At 47.1% G+C, this 22,369-nt stretch overlaps 1 protein-coding gene across 13 annotated transcripts; it reads right to left on the bottom strand.

The window, feature by feature from the left end:
• Window positions 1-5,200: 5,200 nt before the first annotated feature.
• LOC130253015 (uncharacterized) lies at window positions 5,201-20,696 on the bottom strand. Of its 13 annotated transcripts, none has more exons than XM_056491215.1 (6): window positions 20,572-20,696; window positions 20,197-20,261; window positions 19,764-19,926; window positions 16,463-19,575; window positions 14,426-14,548; window positions 7,504-8,550 (listed from the first exon to the last, which is right to left on the bottom strand). In XM_056491215.1, the coding sequence occupies exons 4-6, from the start codon at window positions 16,641-16,643 to the stop codon at window positions 8,072-8,074; spliced, it is 783 nt and encodes a 260-aa protein (XP_056347190.1). In that variant the 5' UTR covers window positions 16,644-19,575; window positions 19,764-19,926; window positions 20,197-20,261; window positions 20,572-20,696; the 3' UTR covers window positions 7,504-8,071. The 13 variants fall into 13 exon arrangements, 11 of the variants coding, with proteins under 11 accessions (XP_056347189.1, XP_056347188.1, XP_056347190.1 ...); XM_056491217.1 differs by having other exon boundaries at window positions 16,463-19,546; XM_056491221.1 differs by lacking the exon at window positions 20,572-20,696 and having other exon boundaries at window positions 19,764-19,787; window positions 20,158-20,208.
• Between the last annotated feature and the right edge of the window lie 1,673 nt (window positions 20,697-22,369).

Genomic DNA, 22,369 nt, shown 5'->3' with positions numbered 1-22,369 from the left:
GGGGACAAATCCCAGTCTGGGAGAGAATATCCCTGGTGCTGCCTGGAATTCCCTGAAAAATTCCCATTTTCAGGATGGAAATCCCTGAACTCCTTTGATTGCTAACACTTAGAATGAAATTCTCCATTTCTATCATCCTGAAGGAGGCCAGGAATTATTCCCAGCTCTGGGATAATGCATTGCCTGAGTGGCCATCCAGAAAGGCAGGAGCTGTTATCCAGATGTTTGCTCTCCTTGGGAAAATAATTTCCATCCAGAACTGCACCTTGTGCAATATTTTCCCAGGAATAGGACCAAAAAAAGGGAGGCAAAAGGATTGATCTGGGTCTGTTAATTTGGGAACACCAATCACCAAGGGCTGGACAGGAGGGGAAAAAAAAATTTAAAAAAAATATATTAAAAAAAAAAAAAAATATAATATAATATAATATAATATAATATAATATAATATAATATAATATAATATAATATAATATAATATAATATAATATAATATAATATAATATAATATAATATAATATAATATAATATAATATAATATAATATAATATAATATAATATAATATAATATAATATAATATAATATATGATACATTATACGATATGTATATAAAATCATGTATAATATGTTTATACTTTTATACAACTACAAAAAATATAATATATATTATATGTATTATATTAGATTTATAATATATATTACATTGTTTGTATATATATTATTGCATGTATTATAATATATGTAATTTGCTAACACAAATTATTAATAACACAAATGATTCCAGGTGCCTGGCAACTTTGCTGATTTTAGGTGCAGATTTTAGGGTTCCCAAGGCCATTTTTGGGGTTTTTTTTGGCCATTTAGAGTTGGATTTCCCCCAGATTTTTTCCCCAGTACACCCCAACTTTTTCTTTCGCTGGGATAATGTGGAAGAGGTGCTGGGAAGTGCCAGGGATGATGTGGGAAGGTCTGGTTTTCCTCTGGAATCCAGTGGAAAGAAGGTGCCTTGGTGTCCAAAATGTCAGTTTTTATCTGGGTAGGAAAGGCTTGGCTCCTCCCCTGGCTGGAGCATCTCCCAGTGGGATGATGGAATTTTATCAGTCATGCCCTGGGACTCAGTGGCCATGAACAGGAGATATCTCCTGGAGGGAGGATGGGCTGTGGGAAGATAAAGATGATTGCCCAGCTGGTTTAAAGATGGCCCATTAACAGGAGATATCCCACAGAGATAAGGAACACTGCCCAACCTGGTTTAACAGATGGTGACAGAATCCACATTTCTGATGAATTCCCATGAAACAATGGGATGGCCCCTGAAGCTAATCCTCTCTTGATTAAACAAAGCCCTTGGCCAGAGAGCAACTCCAAGTCACAAAAGACTTGCCAGGGTCCAAAGATTAAATCTTAGAGTTTAAAATGTAACACACTATGCTGATATAAGGATTCCTGTAGGCTGCATGTAAATGCTGTAGAATTTGTATTTTGTATTAGATTGGTTAGTGGAAATTAGAATATTCATCATGGAAGGAGATTTATTGTATTGCAAACGGGAAGTCGCTCTCTTTTACTCTCTTTTTTATTATCTTTTTTACTCTCTCTCTTTACCCTCCCTCTTCTCTCTCTCCCCATTTTATCTCTTTAATCCTGATTTGGGGCTGTGCCAGGCAGCCCCTAGCAGCGTTTTTTATAATAAACTGCAACTGTAAAATTTAGCTTTAAGAAAGAGTTTGAGTTTTGTCCCGCACCATCTACCCCAATACAAAAAATCCCGGAGGATCCTGCATCTGGTCACATCCTGCATTGCAGCCTGGGAAGCAGGGGATGGAGTGAGAGGATTTGGAGCACGGCTCAGTTATCCCTGAGCACAGCCAGAGCCTCATCCCGCCGGCTGCGATGGGAATTCTGCCCATCTGCCAGCGCTGGGAAGCAGGGACAGCATCTCTGGGATTTGGGATCGTGCCAGCACTTCACCCCTAACCCGTGTTTGTCAGGAAAAGGCCGAGTTCCCTGGCTGCTCCACACCTTCCCATGCCCTGTGCTCACCCACGGATCTTCTCCCACATCTCCCCATCCCTCAGCAGGAGCTCAGGGAGGGGCAGAGGGTGAGGGACATCCCTGTGCCATTCCCGAGCTGGGAATGCTGCCGGGAGCTCTTTGTGCCGGCCTCAGGGAGCGTGAAATGCGAGGTGACAGCTTGACAATGAGCAGCAGAAGGGAACAAATCCTTCCCTTCCCTTCCCTTCCCTTCCCTTCCCTTCCCTTCCCTTCCCTTCCCTTCCCTTCCCTTCCCTTCCCTTCCCTTCCCTTCCCTTCCCTTCCCTTCCCTTCCCTTCCCTTCCCTTCCCTTCCCTTCCCTTCCCTTCCCTTCCCTTCCCTTCCCTTCCCTTCCCTTCCCTTCCCTTCCCTTCCCTTCCCTTCCCTTCCCTTCCCTTCCCTTCCCTTCCCTTCCCTTCCCTTCCCTTCCCTTCCCTTCCCTTCCCTTCCCTTCCCTTCCCTTCCCTTCCCTTCCCTTCCCTTCCCTTCCCTTCCCTGTTTTTCCCAAATTTAACCCTTCAGGACACTCCTGCATCCTTCCCATGGGATGTCCAAGGCCTGACTCAGCTCCAACCCAGGGAAATCTGCTCATCCCTGGCTGGAGCTCAATCAGTGCCTGATTTTCCAGGCTGTTGTTTTCCCCAGGCCTGGCTGATATTGGCAGCAATCCCAGGTATGGATTTTTCCAAGAAAAGCCTTTGAATTTCACACACCTCTGGCACGGAGAGGCAGGAGCTGATCCTGCTGGAGGTGTGAGGAGTGGCAGGAATGGTCCTGGACTTTCTTCCCGAGCTGAGAAAGGTTTTCCCAGACGAGCACAAGTTTGGGAAGCGGCAGCCAAAGAGCTCAGGGAGGTTTTATCTGTGTGGGATCAGCTCCTGTTCCTGCAGGTGAGAGCAGCACTCCCTGTTTGAATCTTCAGGAGCACATGGATCAAACCCATGGAAGAAACATCCCAGGAAAGCCTCTCCCTTGCTCAGACATTATTTAGGGACAAGGAATGCAGAGCAGCAGCCACAGGGAGATTTTCTCCTGGTTTTTTTTTTTGTTTGTTTGTTTTTTTCTTGGGAAAAAATGCCTGAGCAGAGGGAGATCCACGGATCCTTCTCTTCTCCAGGCTGAAATTCTTATCCTGTCTCCACAGGAGAGCTCAGAGCCCCTTCCAGAGCCTGAAGGGGCTCCAGGAGAGCTGGAGAGGGACTGGGGATGGAGGGACAGGACACAGGGAATGGCTCCCAGTGCCAGAGGGATGGGATGGATAGATGGGATTTTGGGAATTGGGAATTCCTGGCTGGGAGGGAATGCTTTCCCAGGGGTGATGAATGTCCCTGACTCTGCTCTGAAGGGCACCTGTGGAGCTGATAAAGGATTTAATAGAGGAATTTTATCTCTCCTGATAAAATTCCCAGCTGGGCTCAACCTCCTGGCAATTTGACTTTCCCAAAGACCTTTTGGTGGTGGCACTTTTGGCTCTTTCACCCCAAATTCCTGTGCCCTGTCCCACCCATGGTGCTGCCCCACATCTCCAGCACCCCAATCCCAAATCCATCCTCTGCAGTGACCCCATCTGCCAGGATCACCCCAATCTCTGCAATATCAGATTTGTTTTTCTCTGTCTGGGTTGCTCCTGAAATAAACCCCAACCTTTTTTTTTTAATTTTTTTTTTTTTTTTTTTTTAATTTTTTCTTTTCTCCTGCAAATCCCCTCTGTGCCTTTTCCCTCCTGCCCAGAGGATTCTCTGTGGGGCTCCTCTCTTGTTCCTGCTCCCACCATCTGCTCTGTGCCCTTGCCAGGGCAGCTTCCTGCTGGAAAACCCAAGGATCTTGGCTCTGGATCCTTCCCTGGCACACCCAGGGCTCCTCCTTCAGGACCTGAGCTCAGACATTCCCTGCTCCAATATTTTCCTTCAGTGTTCTGCAAAATGTTGGGAGATTTCTTCTTTTGTCTTAAAAAAAAAAAAAAAAATCCTAATAAAGTGATTTTTATTTCTCAGGAGACTGAAATTACATTTTTTCTCCATCTTTGAGTCCTGCAGTTTTTGGGGATAATCCAGAGCTTGGTGGGGTTTTTTTGGGAGCTGCTCCAGACTCCTGGTCCCAGTTTTCCTGCCAAACAGAGAGTTCTTTATCACTTTTTTGCCTGGATTTTGATTTCTTTGGATGCTGGGATGAGTTTTTACCTTGGGAGTTTCTCCCTGAGCTGATTTCTGCTGCTGAAAACTTCCTGGCAAGTTTTCCATGGCTGCTCCAGAAATGCTTCCTCATCTTCTGAGCGAGCATTATTTAATTCCTCTGCAGTGGGGCTGTCCCTGCATTTTAATGGCAGCCAGATCCCTCTGCACCTCCTCATCCTAATTTCCCTTGTTTTTTTCCTGTGGGAGATGTGGAATTGCTGCAGAATTACGCAGCAATAAGCAGGAAAATAATCAGATTTAACCAGGATCTGGGGTCTCTGTCTGTCCTCAGTGGTTTTTTTTTTTTTCCTCTGCAGGGATTTTTTCCACCTCCTGAGGAGATTTCATGGGAAACTTTGGGATGAGGCTCCAAGGCCTTTTCCACAGAGAAATGGGGACAGCAAAGAGCAGGGATAAGGGAAGAGCAGGAAACCCTCTGGAAAAACAGAGAGAAGTTTTGGCCTTGGCCTGGTGAGGCGAATCCCAGGAAAACAGAGCTGTTCATCACCACAAAATAATTTTTATAAATATAAAAAAACACCCCAAACAGTTTCATTTCCCTGCAGGGGGTTCATTAGAACCCATAATAAGTTTTCCTCGTGCAGGCAAAGTCCTGCTGGATTTTCCTGGTGTTACTAAAGCAGGGATGAGGTGATCCAGTCCCTTCCATGCAGACACCAAATCCCTCTTCCCTCTCTCCTGCTGAGCTCCATCCATCACTCCTGGAGCTGCTCCTGCTGGGCTCCCCCTCTTGCCTGCAGGTGCTGCTGGAAACTTGGGATTTTTTTTGAAATTTCAGTTCCCTGTCCATTATTCCCAGTTTGGGCTCTCTGTCCCCACCTCGGAGCCTTTTCCTGCCCATCTTGGTCACATCCAGGTTTTTCTCTTTAACACAAAGCTCTCCCCTGATTTAGAGCTCCCAGAAAAATCCATCGACCCTGATTTTCATCTCCCAGTAATTGGAAAAGAGGCATGAATCAAAGGAACTGCAGGGGAGTTAAAAATGGGTTTATTTGCTGGAGCTGAGGCTGCAGATTCCCTCTGGGAGAACATTGGGATCGATGAAAGGCCCAGATGGGTTAAAGCAGAGCTGGGATCCTTTCCTCCTGCCCCAGGAATGGTTCTGATCCCACTTTTTGGACATGGGAATGAACAGTTCTGAAGAGCTGGGTGCTGAATATTCCAGGAATTCCCTCTTAAGCCATTCCTGCTCTGGGGGCACCAAACAAAGGGATCCTTAAATAGTTTGGGTGGGAAGAGACCCTAAAGTTCATCCCAATTTTCCCTCTGTCGCCCTTCCCAGCCCTGCTGATTCCAGAAACACTCCTGAGGGGGATAAAACTCTGGGAATTGCTCCCCCCGAGCCCCATCCCCAATTTTCCCTTTCACTGGATGGATTTTCCTGCTGGCAGCTGGAGCTTCCTGGAGCCTGGAGAAAGGACCAGGCAGCCCTAAAAGAGAGATAAGAGATAAAAATCTGGCGCTCGGCTGCGATGGAGGCGTTTGAAAACAGAAATATTTATCCAGGGGGATCCTTCGGGAAGAGCAGAATTCCTTTTCCTATTCCATGTGCCCGTGTCTCGCCTCTCTGGAGCTGCTCCAGCCTTTCGTGCTGGTTTAAAATCAAACCTAATCCGTTTCCAATCCCCCTCCCGGCTCTCCGAGCTCGGTTATTACCGCGCTTGGCTGGCAGAGCATCCCCAGGGATTTAACCCCTGCGGGGCTGGGCGGGATCCTGGGAAAAGCAGGAATGTCCTGTCCCCTCTCCCAGGATTTGTTCTCAGCGTGTGGGGGGGTTTTGTCGCGAAATGCCCCCCCCCAAAAAAAAGGAAAAATTGGGTTTTATTCCAGCTGGGAAAGCAGAGTTCCTAAAGGGAGAAGAGGATCCAGCCTGTGCTGGTTTGGGAGGGATTTATCCTGAACCAGCAGATTGGGAAGCTCAGATCTGTTACTGAAATTTGCTCAGAAAAAAAACCAAACCAAAAATTAACAAAAAAAAAAAAAAAAAAAAACCAAAAAAGCAAAAAACAAAACAAAACAAAAAATAACAAAACCCCCCCAAAAAAAACAACAAAAAAAAACCACCCAAAAACAAAACAAAACAAAAAAAACCCCAAAACAAAACAAAACAAAAAAAAACAAACAAAAAAAACCCAAATCAACCCCAAAAAGAAAAAACCAACCAACGAACCAATCAACCAACCAACCAAAAAAAAAAAAAAATCAATTTTCCTGCATGAAAAATCCACCAAATCCAAATACTTCACAGCCAAGTGAGGCAACCACATTTATCCCCATGGAATATCCCAATTCCTTTGTGGAATCCTGTGAAAGGAGCCGCTGGAATTTTAGCTTGGAATCCAGGGGTGATGCCACGCTTGAAAAGCAAAACTCTTCCAGCTTCCCTGGAGGGATTTGGCTGGAAATGTTTTTTTTTTCCCCCACAGATCCCAAGGGAAATAAAATCCTTCTTGTTTCCTTTGCTGGACGATTCCTGCTCATTATTATCTGGGCCAGGTTTAAATTATTCTGTCTCCAGCAGCCGATGGCATTTGCTGCGTGTCATGCAATGTTCCAGGTAATTAATTGGTGTTTAATTAATTAAGGGATAATGACATTCAATTAAGGGAACACTGTCACTGGGTAATAATTAAAGGCTTCCTGCTGCCCCAGGAAAGCTGAGGGAAATCAATCCAGGGGGGTTCATTCCCTTGGGAAGGAGCTGGGTCCTGCTGATTTCCCATCCCTGCCCCTTCCCAGCACCAAATTCCCGGCAGGAATCTCTGCATGGACCTGTCAGGAGCTGTTCCCAAACCTTCAGCAGGTGGGAAACATCATGGGAAGGAGGAAAAGAGCACTCAAGGCTTCCAGCATCGCCCAGAGGATCAACAGCAGGAATTCCCAGTTCCCAATCCTGTCTCAGGCTCTGTCTAAACTCGGAATTCCTCTCCCTGATTTCCAGGATGTCTTGGGTTGCAATGCAGGATGTGAAATACCAAAAGTGTGGATTCTATCACCAGCTGTTAAACCAGGTGAAGCAGTGATCCTGATCTCCGTGGGATATCTCCTGTTAATGGGCCATCTTTAAACCAGCTGGGCAATCATCTTTATCTTCCCACAGCCCATCCTCCCTCCAGGAGATATCTCCTGTTCATGGCCAGTGAGTCCCAGGGCATGACTGATAAAATTCCATCATCCCACTGGGAGATGCTCCAGCCAGGGGAGGAGCCAAGCCTTTCCTACCCAGATAAAAACTGACATTTTGGACACCAAGGCACCTTCTTTCCACTGGATTCCAGAGGAAAACCAGACCTTTCCACATCATCCCTGGAGCTTCAGAGGAAACTGCACCTTCTCCAGGAGCACTGCTCCAGCTGAACCACATCTGCCCCTGCAGGAGGATGCAGCCACCATTGAATGGGACTGTGCCAACACCCTGACTGACTGACGGGTGTCAGCTTGGATTCTGACTCTGGCAGGGTTGGGATTGTTCTGTGTAATACTGCATTGCTATTTTAATTTTCCTGGTAAAGAACTGTTATTCCTAATTCCCATATCTTTGAGACTGGAGCTCATTTTGGACACAAACTCGATTTTATTGTTGGAAACGCCAGGGAAATTCAGAAATGTGGGAATTTCTGCTGGTCCTGACCATCACCCTGGCCATCCTTCCTCTTCCTGCTCCCTCCAGCTGTGCCTGTGCCTCTGAGGACACGGAGCATCCCCTCGATGGAACAGGCTTGAGACCCTTCCAACATCTGCATGGGCTTCAGGAGCCGCCTCTGCTCCTCCTCGTGGCAGCCACAGCTGTGCCACAGCTGGAACAGCTGGAGAACCTCATTCCCTGCCGTGGGACCCCCTCTCACAGCTGGTACTTCTTTAACAGCTCGCTCTGCCACTGCCTCTTCTTGTTGGGAAAAGCGACGGGGATCTTGATCCTGCGGAATTCCTCGATGCACTTGCCCAGCTCTGACTGCAGGGCTCGGTGCTCCTCGCTGGTGGCCGTGCTGCTGGCCGTGCTGGTGGCCGTGCTGGTGGCCACAGTGACCCCCAGGCCGTTCTCCTTGACCGCTGCCCGCTCGCTGCCCCGCCGCTGCCCCGCCTGCTTCACCTCCTCCAGCTTCTTCAGCGACTTGGAGAAGTCCAGGGTGTTGGGGCGGGCTGGGAGTTCCTCAGGAGCTTCTGGCCATGGCAGGGAGTTGGTGGGGCTGGGATCCTCCTCCTCAGTGTCCCTGCCAGGGGTGGGCTCGGCCGGGGGTGGAGCTGGGGTGGGGGGTCCGGAGTTGCCGGAGTCAGGAGGGTCCTGCCTCGTCCTGGGGCTCTGCTTTGGTTCCTCCAGGGCTGGGGAGGGAAAAAGAGCAGTGAGAGGAGGGAGAGAAGGGAGAGGAGGGAGAGGAAGGGGATGAGAGAGAGGAGGGAGGTGAGGGAAATGAGGGAGATGAGGGAGATGAAGGAGATGAGAGAGACGAGGAAGATGAGGGAAATGAGGGAGATGAGGAAGATGAGGGAAATGAGGAAGACAAGGGCAATGAGGGAGATGAAGGAGATGAGGAAGATGAGAGAAATGAAGGAGATTAAGGAGATGAGGAATATGAAAGAGGTGAGGAAAATGAGGAAGATGAGGGAGATGAGGAAGATGAAGGAGCTGAGGGAGTGGAGGGCGATGAGAGATGAGGAAGATGAGGAGATGAGGGAGATGAGGGAGATGAAGGAGATGAAAGAGATGAAAGAGGTGAGGAAGATGAAGGAGCTGAGGGAGAGGAGGGAGATGAGAGATGAGGAAAATGAGGAAGATGAGGGCGATGAGGGAGATGAAGGAAGTGAGGAAGATGAAGGAGGTGAAAGAGAGAAGGGAAACGAGGGCGATGAAGAAGATAGAGGATGGAGATGAGGAAGATGAAGAAGATGAGGAAGATGAGGGAGCTTAGGGAGAGGAGGGAAATGAGAGAGATGGACAGTAGAGAGATGAAGGAGATGAGGAAGATGAGGGTGCTCAGGGAGCTGAGGAAGCTGAAGGAGATGAGAGGAATGAAAAAACCTGCTGGGAATTATTTTAAAAATACTCCTGGTGGCAGAGACACAAAACAAGGAATAAACAATTCCTATTTAAAACCCCCACCCTACATTTGCCCCCTGCACAGAAGCTGAAAAAAAAGGGGAATTTTCCTTTTCCTTAAAAACTTCTGTAAGGACAGGCTTGGATTTATTTTCCCCTTTTCCTTCCTCCTCTTTTGACATTTGCTGAGCCTCTGGAGGTGGGGAGCAGGAATGTCATCTGTCAGAGAGCAGAACCCTGGAAGGCTGGATTTTCTTTGGCAAATCTCTCTGGGAAGTTACAGGGATGAATCTTTGCCCCAAATTCTTTGAGTGATGGGAGGAAGCTGCTTTAATCATCTTATCTGTGAACCTGGGAGCTGCTTTTTGGGAAACGTGGAGCTGAGGCTGGGGAATTTAAGGACCCAGATTCCCAGGAGGAATTCAGCTGAGCTGGGGAATGAATTCAAATCCTTCAGTTCCTCTCCAGCATCCCATGACTGTGGCTGCTTCAGGATAACATTTATTTTCCAAAGTTTTCCATTTTACATCCCATTATTTCTGTCTGAGGCACAGAGAACTGTTCAGGTCACCAGGCTGACATCAAATCCAGGTTTTCAGGGAATGGCTCCTGAATATTCCTCAATTCCCACCATCCTGATCTCCTTTGGGTGCTCTGGCTGGTGCCAGCTACAAACTCACATCCCTAAAATTCCTCTCAGAAATCCTGGAATGGTTTGGGTGGGAAAGAACCTTAAATGCCATCCAGTGCCACCCCTGCCAGGGCAGGGACACCTCCCACTGTCCAGGGTGCTCCAACCCCAATGTCCAGCCTGGTCTGGGCACTGCCAGGGATCCAGGGGCAGCCACAGCCCAGCCAGGAATCCCTGCCCAAAATCCCAAAATCCATCCCTGCCCATCCCCTGTGCCCTGTCCCTCCAGCCCTTGTCTCTCCAGCTCTCCTGGAGCCCCTTGAGACCCTGAGCTCTGCTGGATCCTTCTCCTCTCCAGCTCTCCCAGCAGCTCCCTGGATTTCTCTGGGTTTATCCCAGCAGCTCCCTGGATTTCTCTGGGTTTATCCCAGCAGCTCCCTGGATTTCTCTGGGTTTATCCCAGCAGCCCCATGGATTTCTCTGGGTTTATTCCAGCAGCTCCTCTTTCCTGTAGCTTTGGACCAACATCCCATTTTTCCCTCACCTTCCTCTCTCCTCACATTTGGAACTTTGAGGGGTGTCACCCCTCGGGTGATCCACGCACACCCCCCAATCCCGAGTGTCCCTCTGAGGAAAGGGATGAGCCCGGCTGATTTTTTCCCCCCATCCTTTCCCCCACAGATTTTCCCTGACCGCTGCTGCCGCTTCAGAGCCGCAATTAGGCTCAGCAGCGATGTTCCCGAGCCGCCCCGCTGGGATCCTGCTGCGGGCAATTACCGGCGGTTCCGTGGCGAGCACACAGTGTCCCCACCCTGCGGCTCGGGGACAGCGCTGGGACAGGGACAGGAGCTGCGGCCCGGGCTCGCAGCTCTGGGTTTGCTGCTTCCATCCCTCAGCTCCCTCATTCCTGGGCGATCCCAAATCAGGGATGTGCTGCTTGCACCCCAGCGGGCTCCAGGATCCTTTTCCTCTTTCTTCTCTTTTTCCTTCTCCCTTTCCTTTCCTTCTCCCTTTCCTTTCCTTCTCCCTTTCCTTCTCCTTTTCCTTCTCCCTTTCCTTTCCTTTCCTTTCCTTTCCTTTCCTTTCCTTTCCTTTCCTTTCCTTTCCTTTCCTTTCCTTTCCTTTCCTTTCCCTTTCCCTTTCCCTTTCCCTTTCCCTTTCCCTTTCCCTTTCCCTTTCCCTTTCCCTTCCTTCACCAAGCTCAGGTGCAGAGAGCTGTTGGAGCCCCAAACTCGTGGCACAGACAGCAGAAAACCCAGCCCAGCTCTCCCTGGATTCTCCTTTTGTCATCCATTCCTACTGTTGGAAAAGCTCAGCAAGAAGCTGGGGGAAAAAAAAAATTTAAAAATCCCAACAGCAAAAGGCAGCTTGAAAAGAGAAATCCAGATTTTCCTCCATCTTACAGGTGCTGCCAGGAGGAGGCAAGGTGGGATCAGGGGTTTGGGGGATTTTTCTGAGGTTTCTTGGAGGAAGGTGCAGGTGGAGGAAAGCTGGGCACTGGTACCTGCTGCCCTGGGTCCCGTCTGCTCCGTGGGTTTTCCCCTCCCTGGAATGTCCCCCGGTGGGCAGGAGCTCTGCTCCCCTGCTCCTCCCAGGTCCTCTGCGAGGAAAAGGTTGGGAATTGCAGGAATTACGGGAGATGTGCTCACAATTCCATCTTTTATGGGGATCGTGAAGTCCTGGAACGGTTTGGGTTGGGAGGGGCCTCAAAGCTCATCCCATTCCATGGCAGGGAATTCTTTATGCCAGGCTGCTCCAAATCCTGCCCAGCCTGGCCTTGGACACTCCCGGGATCCAGGGGCTGCTCTGGGAATGTGCCAGTTTAATCAGGATTTTTGCTCTTGCAGGATCTCGCTCCATGTAGGGACAACGTGACTGCAGGAAATGCCCTGGAGATCCTTCATCTAAATGAGATCAGGGTTTGCTGAGCGCTGGTGGATACCCACAGGAATGGCTGGAATGCGGGAATGGCTCCAGCCTGGATCCGGGGCTGCGCTGCCTCATCCCTGGAGGTGTCCCAGGGACAGTGGAAAGTGTCCCTGCCATGGCACGGGTGGGGGGGATGAGGTGACCTTTGAATCCCCCTCCAACCCAAACCAGTCTGGGATTCAATTCCACGACTCCCGAGCACGGGATGCTGAGCAATTCCGACCTTTCCAGCCTTTAAATCCGCCTGCGTGTCAGGACTGACAGATGGAGATCGAAACTCCTGCCACCTTTTGTTATCCAGCGCTTCAATCCCTCGGAGCTGGAACAAACCCGCCCGAGCTTTTTGTGCCTTTAATTCCCGGCCAGCTCCCGCTGGGATCTAAATCAGCCTCGCCACCCCACCCCCCGAGCGAGCCGATATCCATCAGCACCTAATTACCGCTCCTGGTTCATCCCAGGGCGCCTTTCATCTCCCATTCCTCCCGATTTTCCCGATTTCCTGCCCTCCCTGGAGCTGGCAGGGCCCACGCCCAAAAGCTGAGCGAGGGGAGCGCTGTTTGGGGCTGGAATTTTGGCTGCTTTCATCACAGTTGATTCCTGCAATTCAACCCATCCCCTGTGCAGCTGTTCTTGTTTCCAAAACATTCCCTTCTCTGGTTTTTTTTTTTTTTTTTTTTTTTTTTTTTTTTTTTTTTGGGAGCTCTGCTGTCTGTTTCTTGTGGATCTGCGCAGCCCAAGTATTTTTTTTTTTCCCCCTGTTTATTTTTATCCATATATATGAAATACACACATTTAGCAGTGGATATTCCCTGACGCTGATTAATCGAACATCTGCTCTAATCTGCTCCAGTTCTGGCATTCCCAGGAAAATGGGGAAAACAACAACAAATCCCATCTCCAAAGGTCTCCCAAATCCCCCTCTCTGTTTCCCAAATTCCCTCTCTGAAGTCTCCCAATCCCCCATCCAAAGTTCTCCCAGATTCTCTCTCTGAAATCTCCCAAAATCCCTCTCCAAAGTTTCCCAAATTCCCTCTCTGAAGTGTCCCAAATTCCTTCTCCAAAGGTCTCCCAAATTCCCTCTCTGAAATCTCCCAAATTCCATCTCCAAAATCTCCTAAACCCCCTTCCCAGGTCTCCTAAATTTTCTCTGAAGTCTCCCAAATTCCCTCTCTGAAGTCTCCCAGCTCTCTCTGCCTTCTCTCCACGCCCAGTTTTCCTTTTCCCTGCATCCCCTCCCCAAATCCTTTGGGGTTCAGGGATGGGATGGGCGGGAGGAGCTGCGGGATGTCCCTGGAAGTGCAGCCAAGGCTTTGCCAGAGCACTCGATTCCCTGCGGCTTTTCCAGAGCAGCCACTCCAGCCTCATGGCTGGGCTGGGAATTACGACGGATCCAGGCAGCCGAGGTCAGATCCCGGTGATGGCACAGAGCCCTGGGATGATGGGAGCACAACATCTGGCTGCGGTGGGAGGGCTCAAAAGCAGCTTTCCCATTCCTGGAGGGATTTAAAATCCCTTTGGATAAACCCTTTATTCCCCAAAAAGTTTTTCCAGTCCAGGCACAGTTCCCATTCCTGGAGGGATTTAAAATCCCTTTGGATGAACCCTTTATTCCCCAAAAAGTTTTTCCAGTCCAGGAGCAGCTCCCATTCCTGGAAGGATTTAAAATCCCTGGTGATGTGGCTTTTGGGGACAAGGGTTAGTGCCACACTTGGGAATGATCTTGGGAGTCTTTTCCCATTTAAAGTATTCCATGATTCTAAGACCTGCCTGTTTATTGGGATTGCATGGACGGCAAAGTTTTGCCAAGAATTCTTCCAAGAGGAGAAGCTCCCGGTGAGCCTGAGCTGTGTCTGACCTGGAAATGCTAATTCCCAACTGGAAGTGCTGGTTCCCACCTGGAAATGCTAATTCCCAACTGGAAATGCTGATTCCCACCTGGAAATGCTGATTCCCAACTGGAAGGGCTGATTCTACCCTGGAAGTGCTGGTTCTAATCTGGAAGTGCTGGTTCCCATTTAGAAGTCCCAGTTCTCACCTGGAAGTGCTGGTTCCTACCTGGAATGCTAATTCCCACCTGGAAGTGCTGGTTCTAATCTGGAAGTGCCAATTCCTGCTTGGAAATGTTAATTCCCACCTGGAAGTCTCAGTTCTCACCTGAAAGTGCCAATTCCCACCTGGAAATGCTGATTCCCATCTGGAAGTTCTGGTTCCCATCTGGAAGTGCCAATTCCCGCTTGGAAATTTTAATTCCCACCTGGAAATGCTGATTCCCATGATTGATGATTGATTCCAGTTGGGAATCAATCCAGTTGATTCCCAACTGGAAGTGCTGATTCTAATCTGGAAGTTCTGGTTCCCATCCAGAAGTGCCAATTCCCACCTGGAAATGCTGATTCCCACCTGGAAATGCTGATTCCCACCTGGAAATGCTGATTCCCACCTGGAAATGCTGATTCTAATCTGGAAGTTCTGGTTCCCATCCAGAAGTGCCAATTCCCACTTGGAAGTTTTAATTCCCACCTGGAAGTCTCAATTCTCACCTGGAAGTGCCAATTCCCACCTGGAAATGCTGATTCCCACCTGGAAGTCCCAGTTCTCACCTGGAAGTGCTTCCTCCGTGTCTCCCTTGAGGTCCAGGATGGGCTCAGAAGAGGACATGGGTTTTTTGGGGTTCTGCTCTGGTTCCAAAGGCTCGGGAACGGGAAGGCTGAGCCAGGAGCTTCCTAAAAATCAACACCCAAAGGAGAAAATCAGGAAGGGAATGCTGCAGAGGGAATGTGGTGGATGGGAAGAGAATCCACAGCAATTCCCAGAGCTCCACGCTGGGTGCCCAGGCTGAGGAATGATCAGGAAAATCCCAAACCCTTCTTGGGGTGACCCTTGAGCTTTGGGCAGTGCCACATCCCACATTTCCCACCAGGAATTGCTGCTCCTCATGTTTTTCCTAAATCTTTCTCCTAAACCTTTCTCCTAAACCTTTCTATCCCTCGCTTTCCTTTTTTTGCCTCATTTACATGGATTTACAAACTGAAGGAATGCAAAGTGTTCATTCCACATTGGGATTAATGCTTCAGTTTTCCATATTTTTTTTTTTTTCCCTGACATTTCCAGACTTCCATTTGCCACACAAATGGATGGATCCAGCTGCAGTTCCTGCCCCATCCGGGGGATTTGCCTCTCCATGACTGAGAGCTGGAGTGCCATGGATGCTCCAATTCCACAGCTCTTCCCACCAGGCAGGCAGGGAATCATGGAATCATCACCCAGAATGATCACCCAGGACAATTCCACTGTCCCAGGCTGATCCAAGCAGCTCCAGCCTGGCTTTGGACACTCCCAGGGATCCAGGGGCAGCCACAGCTTCTCTGGGAATTCTATCCAGGAATTTATCCCAATATCCCACCTAACCCTGCTCTTCCAGAGCCCTGATTTGGGATAAAAATCCTGCTCCACCCAGCCATGGGAAGCAGGGGATGGAGCTGGGAATGGCTCCAGCTCCCAAAATCCCAGAGCTGAGCAGGATTCAGTGTTCAGTGGCTGCCAGGAGAGCAGGAATTCACCCCGAGCCAGCCTGGCCAGGCTGGAGCTCCAGGATCCATTATGATCCAGAAGAAGGTGCAGCTTCTAGGAGAGGGAAGCAGGATGCCCATTAATTAATTAATAAATGAGGCCTCCCTCATTAATTGTGGCCATTCCTGGCTCTTCCCAGGACCACCAGCTTCACTCAGAGGCTCTGTGGTCACCACCAGTGCAGATGGAAACTTCCCATTCCTAATCCCAATGAATATCCCAGAGCAGCTGGTTTTGCACCCAGTCAAACCCCAAAATCCTGGAGGAGGGAATTCCAGCTGAATTCCATCCCAGTGGGACATCCCAAAACATTTTGGGCACAACAGCATCCAGACAGAACACGGGAAATCTGCTTGGAGTGGAAAGGGAAAGATTTTTCTGCACAATAAGAGCAAAGCTGAAACTCCCTCATTCCATTTGCACAGCTCCAGGTATTCCCAAAGATTCCAGCAGAGCTCCAGGGCGCTGGATTCCCATTTTTCCACGTGCCGACCTGCAGCTGGTGCTTATTAAAGATTTAAAGCTGCCAGTGCTGCCCTGGGGATGGACTTTTCCTCTTATAGCTCTATCCCTCTAATTCTAATAGGATTGGGGGGAGGAGGAGGGGCTGGAGCAGCTCCAGGAGCCCAGGGAGGTTTTGCTCCTTCCACAGCTTTGCACACCTTGGCGGAGCTTTCCGGAAATTTCTTCCTCTTCCAGCACCTCTGGGATTTTGGGTTAATCCCTGGGACAGAGGAGCTGCTCTGTCCTGGTTTTCCCTCACCCCAGGGATCACAAAAATCCTCCCACATGCTGCCTGCCTGTGCTCTGCTCCAGGAAAAAATTCATTATTCCTGTTTTATTTCAAATTTCACTCGCTGCTTCCCAGGGTTTGGGAAGATTTCAAAGGGAACTTTGAGGAATCCAGCCTCAAACCCAGAACACAGTGGCTTGGGGATATTCCATGGATGAGCCACCAAGCTCTGGGATGCTTGGGGATCACAGGGAATGCTGAAACTCAGATGTTTGGGGTTCCTCCTTCACCCACTCCCAGGTTTTTCCCAGGATTTCCTTTCCCATGGATTTACCTGGAAGGCTGCAGTGCCTGGAGAGCTGCCTGGAGAGTTGGCCTCGCACAATGGGACCTGGAAACAAAGGAGAAGGTTTGGGTCTGGATCCACGCTCCAAAATCATGGAATTCTGGTGATCCACAATCAAATGTGGGTCTGGATCCACGCTCCAAAATCGTGGAATTCTGGTGTTCCACATCCACAACCAAAAAAGAGTCTGAATCCTGCTCCAAAATCGTGGAATTCTGGTGATCCACTACCAAATGTGGGTCTGGATCCACGCTCCAAAATCGTGGAATTCTGGTTTTCCACACCCACATGTGAGTCTGGATTCTGCTTCAAAATCATGGAATTCTGGAGCTCCATATCCACATGTAAGTCTGGATCCATGCTCCAAAATCGTGGAATTCTGGTGATCCACTATCAAATGTGGGTCTGGATCCACGCTCCAAAATCGTGGAATTCTGGTGTTCCACAACCAAATGTGGGTCTGGATCCACGCTCCAAAATCGTGGAATTCTGGTATTTCATATCCACACCCACATGAGTCTGGATCCATGCTCCAAAATCATGGAATTCTGGTACTCCACATCCACAGCTATGCACCCATGTGTGGGTCTGGATTCTGCTCCAAGATCACGGAATTCTGGTGTTCCACATCCATATCCACATGTGGATCTGGACCCATGCTCCAAAATAATGGAATTCTGGAGTTCCATATCCACACCAACACATCCATGTGTGGGTCTGGATTCTGCTCCAAGATCATGGAATTCTGGTGTTCTACATCCACACCTACACACCCAGATGTAGGTCTTGGATCCATGCTCCAAAATCATGGAATTCTGGTGTCCCACATCCACATGTGAGTCTGGATTCTGCTCCAAAATAATGGAATTTGGGTGTTCCACATCCACATGCACATGTGGGTCTGGATCCTGCTCCAAAATCATGACATTCTGGAGTTCCATATCCACACCAACACATCCATGTGTGGGTCAGGATCCATACTCCAAGATCATGGAATTCTGGTGTTCCACATCCACACCCACACACCCACAAGAGAATCTGGATCCATACTCCAAGATCATGGAATTCTGGTGTTCCACATCCAGGCCCCCACTGGAGAGGGATGCCAGGAAAACGAGCACTGTGGTTCTGTCCCATGAAAAATCATTCCCTGGGATTTTCCCCTCGGATGTGCCAGGAGCCCAGCCAGGTTTTTCCAAAATATCTGGGCTCCTCCCAACATTTCCTGCCTTTTGGAAAGCCAGCAGTAACCTGACTCCTCCTTAATCCATGGAAAAATTCTCCAGCTCAACCCCATCCCAATTTCAGCAAGAGATGTCCCAGCAAAAACTGGGAATTGTTGGAAAGGGAATTTTAATCCAAGATGAGCAGGGACAAAGCAATGTCCTGGGATTTGGGATCAGATCAAGCCCCTGGAGTTTTTTCCACTGGAAAAATCAAAGGAGTCACCTTGGGAATATTCCTTGCTCTCCATCCTGGAAAGCCTCAGCTGGAAAATGGGATCAACAACCTTTTTTCTGCTTGTAGGGAAGGAGGGAAAGGCTGGAGTCGTTCCCAAATTCTTTATTAATTCCATGGCTTTTGTTGGAAGCAAAAGGGGCTGGAATGAGGCAACTCTGCCTGGTTGCTATTGGAGTTTTCCCTGGAAATCCATTAACACAACGTGGAGAGGGAGGTGAAAATTACCCTTAATCCTGAAATATTGTTGGAAAGGGATGTTCCATATGGGAGCTGCAGGAATAAACACATTTTTTACTAAAAAAAAAGGGATTTTCTGCACTGTTTTCTGCCCTTCCTGTGAAAAAAAAAAAAAAAAAAAATTTGCACCTGGTTCTAATTAATCCTAAAGCTTCATTAATGGCCAATTTGGCACCAGTCATAATTAATCCCAAATGTGCCTTTTTTTTTTTTTTTTTTTTTTTTTTTCCCATGGAATAAATGGTTTACCTGAGCACATTTGCAAATTCCATTTAGGAGCTGTGGCTGTGTGTTAATAAAATTGAAATCATAATTAAAAGCAGAATTAAAACCCTTCAAATAAACATGGGGGTGAGGAAATAAATCCCTTGGTTTTGTGTTCAATCCACAAATTTGTGGCTAATGGAGAGCAGTTATTCCATTTTCCTGAGGGTTTTTGGATCAAGGCCATCCAAGAGGCTTTTAAGGAAATTCTGGAGCCAAGGGGGGGATTGTTGAACTTCCAGCATGGATTAAAAGCTTATTAAGGGAGGAAAAAAAAAAAGGAGGGATGGACTCAAGGGTTCATTCCAAACATATAAATAATGGAATAATGGGATGTTCCCAAGAGGCCAGGTTGGGATAAAAGGTTTTTATTGCCCAGGAAAGGGGAAAAACAAGAGGAAAATGGAATAATGGGGTGGTGGGGGTGGGTGGGGAAGGAATTTGGGATCACTCTGATGGAGAATCTTCCATTGGGATGGGTGGAATGACAAACAGGACACGGGAATGTGCCTTGGGAATCCCTTGGTGGGATTTAAGTCAACTTCAGAAGAGTTTGGAATGTTCACAGGGAGAGCAGGGGCGAGGCCAGGAGAGGCTTTATCCCTGTTTTCATTGGGAAGAATTAATCAGGAAATTGCAGCACTCCAGGCTTTTAGGTTGGAGTTAAATCCCTTTAAACCAGCAGCACCGAGCTCCAATTATTCAAATAATGGCTTGGGGTTTTTGTTTGATTTGATTTCGGTCTTTGGAATAAAAAAAAAAAAAAAAAAAAGAGAAAAAAGAGAAAAAAGAAGCCCCACAAACAGAATAAACCAACCAAAAAAAATGGATCAGCAGGGAAGAGCTCCAGCTGTTCCCAGCCCCCTCCAGAGCTTCCATCCAAGATCCAATTAATTATCTGGGAGCTGCTGATCTCATCTGGGATGTCCAGGAGCACAGTGACCACTCCACGCCCCAGATGTTGGATCCAGGAGAGGAATTCCTGGCTGGGATGGAATTCCCAGAGCAGCTGGGGCTGCCCCTGGGTCCCTGGAAATCCAAGAGGCAAGAGGGGGTTTGGAGCAGCCTGGGATGGTGGAATTGTCCCTGGGAATGAATCTGGGGACAAACCTGGGATAAAAAACTGGGAATGAACAAACCTGGGAACAAATCTGGGAATGAATAAACCTGGGAGTGAACCTGGAAATGAACAAACCTGGGGAAAAAACCTGGGAATGAATGTGGGAATAAATCTGGGAAAGAAATAAATCTGGTCAAAAACTGGGATATCAAAATCTGGGAATAAACCTGGGCAAAAACCTGGGAATTAACCTGGGAATGAACAAACCTGGGAATGAATCTGGGGACAAACCTGGGAATGAACAAACCTGGGGAAAAAACCTGGGAATGAAAGTGGGAATAAATCTGGGAATGAACCTGGGAAGGAACCTGGGAAAAAACTGGGATATCCAAATCTGGAAATAAACCAGGGAAAAAACCTGGGAATGAATCTGGGATACCCAAACCTGGGAATAAACCTGGGAAAAAAACCTGGGAATGAACCTGGGAATGAACAAACCTGGGGAAAAAACCTGGGAATGAATCTGGGAATGAAAAAAACTGGGAATTAACAAACCTGGGAACAAATCTGGGAATGAACAAAACTGGGAATGAACCTAGAGGGGGAAAAGAAGGGAATGAACAACCTGGGAATGACCCTGGGAATGAGCATGGGAACAAACCTGGGAATGAACCTGGAAAAAACCCTGGGATATCCAAACCTGGGAATGAACAAATCTGGGAATGAACCAGGGAAAAAAACCTGGGAATGAGCATGGGAATAAATCTGGGAATTAACTTGGGAATGAACCTGGGAATGAACAAACGTGGGAATGAACATGGGAATGAACCTGGGAATGAATTTGGGAATGAACCTGGGATATCCAAACCTGGGATATCCAAACCTGGGAATGAACAAACCTGGGAATGAACCTGGGAATGAATTTGGGAATGAACCTGGGATATCCAAACCTGGGATATCCAAACCTGGGATATCCAAACCTGGGAATGAACAAACGTGGGAATGAACCTGGGAATAAATCTGGGAATGAATTTGGGAATGAACCTGGGATATCCAAACCTGGGAGTGAGCAAACCTTCTCTCCCTCTCCCTCTCCTGGGATTTTTTGGGGTTTGTGGCAGGAGAGGAGATTGCGAAACAATTTCCTGTTTACTTCTCCCTTTTCTCTGCCCCTGAAAAGTCACTTTTTTTTTTTTTTTTCCCGTCCCGTCCCCCCGAGCCCCCCCAGGGCACTTCAGCCTCGCCCTTGATTAAAACTCTCCATTAACAGCAAATTAGGGACTGATGGGAACAATGGCTGCGATTCCTGGGGCGGCGCCAGACGGGCTCTAATCCGAAGGATTTGGGTTTATCCTGGTTGTTTTTTTATTTTATTTTTATTTTTATTTTTATTTTTATTTTTATTTTTATTTTTATTTTTATTTTTATTTTTATTTTTATTTTTATTTTTATTTTTATTTTTTTTTTGTTTTTGTTTTTGTTTTTTTTTTTTTAATTTTTGAGATTTTTTTTCCTGTTTTTTTCTGATTTTTTTTTTTTTTTTTAGGTTTGTTTTGTTTTTTTTATTTTTTGGGGTTTTTGTATGTTTGTTCGGTTCGGTTTGGTTTTTTTTTTGCTGGTTTTTTTTGTTTGTTTTTTTGGGTTTTTTTTCTTTTTCTTTTTGTTAAGTTTGGTTTGGTTTTTTGATTTTTTGGAGTTTTTGTATGTTTGGTTGGTTGGTTTGGGTTTTTTTTAAATTTATTTGGGTTTTTTTTGTTTTGTGTTTTTTTTTGTTTGTTTTTTGGGTTTGGTTTTTTATTTTTCGGGTGTTTTTTTTTTTTTGTTGGTTTGGGGGTTTTTTTGTGGGTGTTTTTTTTGGTTTTTTTTGGGGTTTTTTTTGGGGTTTTTTTGTGGGTGTTTTTCTGGATTTTTTTTTGGTTTGGTTTGATTTGGTTTTGGTTTTTTGATCTTTTGGGTTTTTTTTTTTGTTTTGGTGTTTTTTGTTTTTTTTTTTTTTTGTTTTGGTTTTTTTTTTTTTTTTTTTTTTTTTTTTTTTTTTTTTTTTGGGTTTTTTGCCTTTTTTGGTTTGCAGGAACATCTTCCCCTCAGGTAATAATAATAATAATAATAATAATAATAATAATAATAATAATAATAATAATAATAATTCCCAACCATCCATCACCTGGAATGATAAAAAACCTTTTGGATTTTTTTCATGTTGGAGGGTTTTTCTTTTGGGAATTAAAAAATGGAATTTTTTTATGTTGGAGGGTTTTTCTTTTGGGAATAAAAAATTGATTTTTTTATGTTGGATGGTTTGTATTTTGGGAATTAAAATGGATTTTTTTAATGTTGGAAGGTTTTTATTTTGGGAATTAAAAAATGGAATTTTTTTATGTTGGAGGGTTTTATTTTAGGAATTAAAAAACTGATTTTTTTTCATGTTGGAGGGTTTTTATTTTGGGAATTAAAAATGGAGGTTTTCTAGGAATCTGGAAATGAGATCTGGTTCCGTTCCCCTTAGGGAATTCTTTTTGGGAAGACCCCTTGGGGTGTCCCCACCTCACCCCAAGCCCATCCCAGCCCCAGCAGGACGAGCAAAGCCGCCGAGCGCTCAGTGAAGGGCAGATTAAAATAATCCCAGGGATCCCTCCCAGCCCTGGTTCTCCTGGCCAAGGTGGATAATCCCCCCTGGCACGTGCCAGCTCCAGGTGTGCTCTGCCCACGTGCCAGCATTCCCAGGGGTGAGCTGGGCCACCCCAAATTTCTCCCAAAATGCAGCGGATGGGGAGGATTTTGGGGATGGAACTCCTGGAAAAGAACGGGATGATGCCACCAGCAGCTCCAGCAGCAGCTGGAGTTTGGTTTAAACTGGTTGGCAGCAAGGGAGG

The sequence above is a fragment of the Oenanthe melanoleuca genome, chromosome 4A (genome assembly GCF_029582105.1).
Source record: "Oenanthe melanoleuca isolate GR-GAL-2019-014 chromosome 4A, OMel1.0, whole genome shotgun sequence".
NCBI lineage: Eukaryota > Metazoa > Chordata > Aves > Passeriformes > Muscicapidae > Oenanthe > Oenanthe melanoleuca.
The sequence above is the reverse complement of the archived record's forward strand: the minus strand, read 5'-3'. Positions and strand labels throughout refer to the sequence as shown.

Excerpts from the sequence above, each read along its gene's own strand:
- LOC130253015 (XM_056491213.1), bottom strand. The coding sequence starts at position 16,643 with ATGTGGAACACCAGAATTCCACGATTTTGGAGCGTGGATCCAGACCCA. Across the intron at positions 14,549-16,462 it reads CAGGCACTGCAGCCTTCCAG|GAAGCTCCTGGCTCAGCCTT; the intron begins GTAAATCCATGG and ends GTTGATTTTTAG. Across the intron at positions 8,551-11,400 it reads GACGGGACCCAGGGCAGCAG|CCCTGGAGGAACCAAAGCAG; the intron begins GTACCAGTGCCC and ends TTCCCTCCCCAG.